General features: G+C 43.3%; 1 protein-coding gene across 23 annotated transcripts in view; it reads left to right on the forward strand.

The window, feature by feature from the left end:
* TPM1 (tropomyosin 1) overlaps positions 1 to 8,617 on the forward strand; it is a 38,276-nt gene extending 29,659 nt beyond the window's left edge. For 10 of the 23 annotated variants that reach the window (XM_060282717.1, XM_060282728.1, XM_060282727.1 and 7 more), the window contains one exon: positions 1,558 to 1,830. In XM_060282717.1, the coding sequence (XP_060138700.1) occupies positions 1,558 to 1,561 (4 nt within the window). In that variant the 3' untranslated portion in view covers positions 1,562 to 1,830. The other 13 variants (XM_060282718.1, XM_060282714.1, XM_060282719.1 and 10 more) reach the window with 7 other exon arrangements.
* The last annotated feature ends 96 nt before the right edge of the window (positions 8,618 to 8,713 follow it).

Genomic DNA, 8,713 nt, shown 5'->3' on the forward strand with positions numbered 1-8,713 from the left:
GACCCAGCCAGAGGACTTGTGTCTTTGAAGGATTTAATTTCAGTCCTACGAAGCCATCCAGCCACAGCCTCCAAACATCTGGTCAGTGTGTCTGGGGCTGAGTCAGGGGGTTGGGCTGAATGGCTCTTGTCTCTTCCAACTCTATGATTCTATGATTCTAAAGTGGCCATCCATCAGCAGGTAGAGCTGGGTGTCATCAGCATATTGGTGATTGTCCAGCCCAAATCTCCGGACAATCTGGGCGAGGGGGCGCATAAAGATGTTGAAAAGCATTGGGGAAAGGATTGTGCCCTGCGGCACTCCACACACCAACACCTTATCCATAAAAACAAGTAGCCCATAAATAGTGGAAATTGCTGGGAGTTTGAGTCTGTGGGGTCGATTGGCTTTACAATGTCCTAAGAAATGCTGAGCAGAAGTCAACTGTCCTGTACTGAGATCTCGTAACAATAAATTTGCTAACTTATTTAAAAACAGCAAAAGGGGAAATCTCAACCTCCTTCCCAAATTGCATGGCTAGCTTCTTTGCAAAATTTCTTTTGAATTTCTGCACATTGACTGAACATTGCGCACTAACACAATAACCTTTTTGGCTAGAGAAAGTAGAGGGGTTTTTTTCCAGGTCCTGCCTGAGGGAATTTGGAAAAAGCAGGTGAGGAAGTTGGATATGCCTGGCTTGAAGTAGCAGGTGTGTGAATGAGGGTCTTCCAACCTTCTCCAACCTGGTCTGCCCCCTGCGGTGTTAGGTTCTAGCTCCCATTATTCCTGGCCATTGGCCATTCTGACTGGGGCTGATGGGAGTTGGACTCCAACAACATCTGGAGAGCACCAGGCTGCTTTTGACTCTTAGAATTGTGTGTGCCAAGAGCTACTCTGAATAAGGTGCAGTGATAGATGTTTTAGCACCATTTTCGTATATGTTTTGAAAGTGAATATTAATTGTGGATATTAAAAATAAATACCTGCCAAGAGTGCTTGAGGAGGCAATTGGCCCCTTGCCTTCAACCAACCCTGCACCCCTTAAACTGACGGTCATCTTCTTTGTCACCTCAGTCACTCTAAAGCAGGCATCCCCAAACTGCGGCCCTCCAGATGTTTTCGCCTACAACTCCCATGATCCCTAGCTAACAGGACCAGTGGTCAAGGATGATGGGAATTGTAGTCCAAAACATCTGGAGGGCCGAAGTTTGGGGATGCCTGCTCTAAAGTGTAAGGGGGTGGGAATGCAATTAAGACGCCCATGAGCTCAAAGCCCCCCCCCCTGGATGATTTGCATAAATTTGTCATAGTGAGCAAGGCATGTTCTGAGTGCAGCATTTGGAGTTAAAGAAAAATGTTGACTCTGGCAGCTCCCCATCTCACCCCAGTTTGGGAGGGCTGACAGCCCCAACTGTGAAATGTGTCATTACAGCAGGAGTAGCCTGCTGATCAAAGCAGGCTTTGTTTCTCTGACTTGTTGCCTCTCTCCTGTCTTGCTCCTCTCCCTTGCTTGCTGCCTCTTCCACGCCATCCATGATGCCATTTTTTTTTCATTTCCTTTCTTTTATCTCTGTGCAGATAAATGTCTTTGCTTCACTCCTCCAAAGACACCTTCATCACGCTGGACAACCCATCTTTTCCAAGCTGCTGGCTGTTTCTCAGTTCATGGTCCTGTCCTTCTCGCCCAGTTTCCCTTTAACCTTTTCCTCCTAGCTCTCCCTTTGCTCGCAGGACGTGGGGTGAACTCTGTCTCTTCCTCTCTCCTCCCTCTTCCGTGCCTTTTCGACTGTACAGAAACTGGCCAACTTTCAGTGTAAAATAAAAAAAAAGAATCCCACTGTGTAAGCTGTATCTCTTTTGCTATCTCTTTTATTTATTTCCATCGTTTCAAGTATGAATAAAATATAAAAAATTGCTTTCTCGCCATTAGGGATTTATTCTTACTTTTTATTTTATTTTACTTTTTGCCTCTTGTCTTCCACTCTACCCTCCCCACTCATTCCATTTCACAAACCTCCTGCCTTTAATCCAAGAATACAACATTCGTAGTGTAACCTCCCATTGTTGGATGGTAAGAATGGGGAAAGGGTCTCCTTTATAAAGCTGGTTTCCTTTTTCTTCCTTGACTTCTCCCTCCCTTTAGCCAGGTGAGACAATATAAGCTGGATTCTTAAGAAGTATTTGTTTAAAGGTGGGCATCTGGAGGCCTGTCAGCTCAGAACTGAGGGCCACATTGATCTCTGCATATCACCGCTGCATTTCACCAAAGTCCACTGTAGCCAGGCTTCTGTGTGTGGACGCTCTCAGAACTGAGTGTTCTGAGAATCTCAGCTTCCACTTAAAAATAAACACTGTTCTAACACTTATGATTCTGGAGGGGATCAAAGGGGAAGGTGGCAGAACCACATCCAACAAAGGAAACTGAAAACCCAGATTGAGCAAAGAGCTGAGGCTGAGAAAAACAAATACTTTTCACATGTCACAGGCTGAACTCCTATTTGTTTGGACCATCGTGGATCAGTCTGTGGTTGGGGAGTTGCCCAGTGTAGCTGTTGGCTGGAAACATTTGCCTGCTGGCGAAGGTGTTGGCCAGTTGGTTGCCAGGGTGGTATTTGGCTTGCAAAACAGTTGTCTTCCTCTGAAGACCTAGGCAGGCAAGCAACTCCAAATCTGCAAGAGTGATCGAACGGAAATAAGTCATGATATGGACAGGACAATAACAAAATGTGGTGATACATACAATACAATAATTGTTTCATCTGTGAAAAATGGAGATGCTCCGGAATTAACTGGTGGCTAGCTGGCAAAATTTGGTTTCATTTGAATCCTCATCATAGTAAGCCCTCCATGTAATGTGAAGGTAAATGAGGAAAGCATAATCTTCATATGAGAAGAAACATTGCTAACATTGCGGTCCTGTGAATGTCTGCTTGGAACTAGCTGAATTCAGTGTTGCTTACTCCCAAGTAAGTGGGTGCATGCCCACTTATTTGAGAGGAATCCCATTAAACAAATTTGTAACCAAATTCTGAATAGATATGTACAGTCGTACCTTGGATCTCAAACGCCTTTACTCCCGAACGATTGAGTGTTCCGGTTTTTGGACGTTGTTTTGGAAGCTGAACGTCCAACAGGGCTTCTGCGGCTTCTGATTGGCTGCAGGAACTTCCTGCAGCCAATCATAAGCTGTGCTTTGGTTTTCAAACGTTTTGGAAGTCGAATGGACTTCCGGAACGGATTCTGTTTGACTTCCAAGGTACGACTGTATATTGTGTTTCATGTGACCGGGACAGTCTTTATTTATTTGTGACATTTACATATCAATGCACGTTTTCTGAGATGCTTACAGTAGAAGTTTGCTAGCTTATGAAAACTTGCTTGAAGACCTACAGTACCTGCTTTCCCAGGGCCCCAGCTTAGAATAATAATAATAGATATTACTGGCTATGGTGGGTAGAATTATACAGTGGTTTAATGTTCTTAAATAAGTATTTTATTTAAACTGTATTTTATTTGTTGTTGTTTTGTAAGTGCTCTGATATTATTTGGAGGGAAAGTATGTATAGAAATAAATGTGCATTGCCGTAAAATAAATATTAATAAAGTATATCCAAAAGGTGTTCTCACATCAAGACTTTGCACCCTCTAGATGTTTTGGAATACAACTCTATACATCCCCAGCCCCAGGGCCAGTTCTCAGGGCTGATGGGAGTTGTAGTTCAAAATATATGGAGAGCACCAAGTTTGGAAGGCTGCCACAGGCCTGCCCTTTCTAATAGCACCCCAACACTAAGCTGCTCATTGAGAGTCCCAACAACCAGAGCAAGAGAATTTGAGGCTGGTGGCTTCCTCCATAGCTATTGGAAATAACTGGTCCCTTGGAGCATCTGTACCTTGATTTGAGAGAGCCACTTGGACACATATTTTACTCATGTACATAATCCTTAACAGATGTATGATCTCATTGATACACGCCAAAGGACACAATGACTCGGTGAAGTTTCTTGTGAGAATTGAGTCTACTTCATAATACATGGATGGTTTAGTGGTAACGCAAATTAATTTCATCAATGAAAATGGACATGTTATCAGTTTTGTTCTATTGTTGTCATGACTTATTTCACTTCTGTGTCACACTTTTGTTACTGGGCTTCTATGTTTGTTTAGTTCACTAGTTAACCATAAATGTGTTGACTGTTATTATTTTTATATACTTGAAATATGTTGAGAAAACAATGTAGGGGCAAGCCTTAGCCTCTCCATGTATTTAGCTTGTTCATTGCCTTGTATCGAAATCCCAAAGCAGAATGTTATGTAAAAGAATCAGGCCATACAGTTCAATGCCAATAAATTACATATAATTACATTACAAATTACAAATGAATTACTTAAAGAAATATAAAAGGGCAGCTGAAGTATTGAAAGTCATCACATCAAATGTATCTCCCGGCAATATGATTCCTGTGGTCGTATTCTGTCCGGTGTAATATTACCCAGTTTATTTATCCTCACTTGCAGGGCAGTTTGCAAAAATGCAGTCTCATAAACATATGCATATCTTATAGAATATTTGAGGTTCTTCTGGGGATAAAAGGAGGCAGTGAAGAGCTGTCCAGAAACTTTGGCTGGATAATGGGAACTTTTCATACAAGCAGGAAAGCCTGTCTCACTTGGATCTTATTATAGAGGCTTCTGGGTGCTCTCTGTTCAACAATGGAGCTGACATGTGGTAGTGGTTAAGAGTGTTGGACTTTTTCAGCAGGGGGCCGGTCCACTGTCCCTCAGACCTTGTGGGGGGCCGGACTGTATTTTGAAGGGGGGGGGGACAATGAATTCCTATGCCCCACAAATAACCCAGAGATGCATTTTAAATAAAAGGCCACATTCTACTCATGTAAAAACACGCTGATTCCTGGGCCGTCCGTGAGCCAGATTTAGAAGGCGCTTGGGCCAGATCTGGCCCCTGGGCCTTAGTTTGCCTACCCATGGACCTGGGAGACCAGGGTTCAAATCCCCACTTGCCACAAAGCTCACTGGGTGACCTTGAGCCCATTGCTACCTCTCAGCCTAACCTCACAGGGTTGCTGTGAGGAGAAAATGGAAAGAGGGAGAACCCTGTACACCATTTTGAGCTCCTTGAAGAAAGTGGGATAAATCAGTGGGAGAAAGTTCAGAGAAATGTGTCTAACATGCAAAATGTGTTTGCGTTTAAATTTTTTTAGCCAAAATCCGGCTACAGCCTTTACATTGCCAGGGAAATGCCACAGCCTCCTAATGACACCAGGAAGCCGATATAGGGCGAGGCTTGTGTTCAGGGCTCTGGAACTTTGGTGAACAACTCTGAGGTGTGCAAAACTGGGATGAATTATGGGACAGTTGATTTTGGTTGGCCAGTGTGGGAAAGACTGCTGGACCCAGGGCTCATGTTACATTCTTCTGAATGGTGCCCCAAGTCTGATACTTGGCCATCTCCTGGCCTGCCACCCTTAATGGTGCTGCCTAGCCCCGGTGCATGCTATGCCACCGTCCCCCATTGCAGAAAGGAGTGGTGGTTCTCCAGTTTATGATCATCTTCTTATGTGGTTATTGGCAGTGAGCACATTGCGCGCCTTTGACGGTAGGCTGTTCTTCCTGGCTGGGTCTCTGCCATGCATTGAGGCACAGCCTGTAACAAGGGCATGAGGAATCTCCAGGTGTTACTGGACTCCAGCTCCCATGTGTCCCAGCTAACTTGGCTAATGGTCAGGGCTGATGGGAGTTGTAATCCAACAGCATCTGGAGCGCCACAGGGCCATCACTAACACTGGACCTGTTTGAGCTTTTGAAGTCTGTGTTTTCATCTCCAGATTGCTTGGAACTCGTGCACTTTTTCCAATGTCTTTCTGGCTACTGAGATGCCTGCATGGGGTGATTTTTCTGGTTAATTCTTTGCTCTGTCTCTAACCTTCTGTTCCTTCTGCCTCTTCCTCCTTCTTTTTTCTCCTGATTCGCTTGCTGACTTGCACAGACCAGCTCTACCAGCAGCTTGAGCAAAACCGCCGTCTAACTAATGAACTAAAGTTGGCCCTGAACGAGGATTAAGCTTTAGTATGAACCAGCCCCTTTCTAACAAATGTGCTTGTGATTCAATTGATACTGAAATATGCAAGAGACCCGTGCAAGTAAGAAATTATTGCTTCACTGATCGTGGGAAGTGAAACTGGCTTGACTTAGGGACATTTTAAAATTTCACTGGTCAGTTGTGCTCTGTTTAGAACTTTTTCTTTATTGTTCAAAGGCCAGCTATATGCCTGGTGATAATTTTACAGAGAGGAAATCAAGCAGCCTTCCTCTTAGAGTGGAGTTTTCACTGAGAGAGGGGGGAGCAGAGAGAAAATGTACTCCCAGCTGCTTATTTGGAATCTGAACCCCACAAGTTTGAGTCCCAGTAAAAACAGCTTTTGTTTATGGGTTAAACTACTCACCTAAAGAAGAAGCCGTTATTGAGAACCTCTGGTCAATTTAAAGGTACGCTTTCTTGCATCATAAGAAGGTCACTGTTGCTCTTCGGTTGTATGTGGTTCTGGAGTTTCTGTGCTTATGTCAGCATCACTGAAGCATGTTTAGGGGCTGTCCTACAAAGTGTGCATGTCACAAAACTAAGAACTGTTGTAAAACACTTTCTTTCTCTTTCTTTCTCTTTTGCCGGGGTGGGGTGGGGGGGTTGGAAGGCTGCTGTAAAAATAAGTCACTTGAGGTTTTTTCCAAACAGTCAAGCTGGTCCCCCTGCCCATCTTTCATTTTCTGGTACAGTGGTGCCTCGCTAGACAAATTTAATTCGTTCCACAGGTCTTTTCTTATAACGAAAAATTCGTCTAGCGAATCCCATAGGAATGCATTGAATTTTTTTTTTTGCCCATAGGAGCGCATTAATTGAATTTCGATTCATTCCTATGGGAAACCGCGATTCGCTAGACAAATCTTTCGTAAAACGCATTCGTCTAGCGAGGCAACCTCCGCTAGAAGAAACCTTTCGTTAAGCGGAAATTCCGTTAAGCAGGGCATTCGTTAAGCGAGGCACCACTGTAGTTGTTAAATGTTGAATGGGTAGAACTGCTTCTGAAGTCCTGTCATCAGCATTTTTTAAGAACATGTTAGAATTTCCTCCTGGACTTTCCCTGGAACTAGCTGCCTGACATGCTTTTGTACCTTTCCTTATTATTACTATTTTTAAAAGAAAAATTAGAAAGCTCATTGCATTACTCTGTTGCAGCAGTCGTGTGACATGAGGTTGATGGGTTTTTTGGTGCCCCTAGGATTAAAACAAAAAACACTCCCCAAAGTTGTAGCTTAACTTACTCTATTTAAGTCCCCCCCCCCCCAACGGTTCTTTGGTGTTACGTTTGATATGATAGTCCCAGTTCTTGGCTGCTGCCTCCTTTGACGATGGACCCAACAGATAACTCGCTTCTCATTTGGCAAAAGTGTTTTTGGGTTGCTGGCTGCTCTGAAGGGTGTTGCCTTTGTTTATGTTAATCCTAATATGTCGCAGTCATGCTCCCTCCATGCTCATTTACAAATGATATTTGCCTTTGTACAATTAATATAAAGCAATGACATTTTTTTTCATAACTTGACTTTTCTAATCCAAAACAGAGAAAGTGGCACATGCCAAAGAAGAGAACCTCAATATGCATCAAATGCTGGATCAAACTTTACTGGAGCTAAACAACATGTGAAAACCACCATAGCTGCGACCACACCACCCACTGTCAGCTTTGTTTTGATTTTTTTTTTCACCTGCTTGCCATGAAACCCTGAAATGTCTCTTTATTTTATTACTGTCCTCCCATGTTGCTATACTCACAGGTCCACTTGCTAAACCCCAGGCATGGAGTCAGGGAAAACACCATACATATACATGTATATGTATATGTATGGCGTTATGCTCCATGTGTCTGTGAATCAGCTGTGCCATATTCCTGGCCCTAATGTTGCCTCCGTTTTGTAGAATTCAGTGCTGCAAATTGTGTGCAGCCTTTGCTGGGGGGTGGGGGCAGGTGATGGCAGAAATATTCTATTCCACCTGTCCAGCCAACTTAGATATTAAACAAAGATTGGTGTTAGAAACTCAGGAGAGGGACAAGGAGGGGTGGGTGTGTTTGACTGACATTCCTTGAAACTAAAGGTACTTGTGTGGTCCTTTGAATGGTATTCCTGAATCTCAGCGGTTTGTCCAGCTCAGTAATTTGATTTCCTTGGAGATGCCTCAAGCTGCAACGGTTTGGCCTTTGCATTTGAGAACAAAACAGGCCTGTAGGCCCCATTTTAAACTATTTAATGCCTGAGTTGAAAACGTGCAATTTACAGCTCACTACAAATGGTTAGGCAGCATTTTGGTCTACAAAAAGTCATTCCATGGCAGCGTCTTAAGATCCGCTGCACTGGGGAACAAACCAAACATTTTTCATCAATGAATTCCAGTTGTTACTCTGTTTTTGTCTGAAGCTCAAGGGAATCAAATACATTTGGTATTTGCCACATGTTTGTTTGACACACTTTTTTTTTAGCAGTTTTAAAAAAACGTATCTGTATGTAAACATTGTATAATTGATAATAGAATAAAAGAACAAGCACTCTAGGACATTTTGTAAAAACATGCTGCCTTGTGATCTTTATTTTCCCATCTTACGGGTTTTGTGCATGCAACTTTTCTCGTGTGGTGATAGAAACGGGAGGAAGGGTGTCTTCAGTC

The sequence above is a fragment of the Zootoca vivipara genome, chromosome 14, assembly GCF_963506605.1.
Source record: "Zootoca vivipara chromosome 14, rZooViv1.1, whole genome shotgun sequence".
Classification (NCBI taxonomy): Eukaryota; Metazoa; Chordata; class Lepidosauria; order Squamata; family Lacertidae; genus Zootoca; species Zootoca vivipara.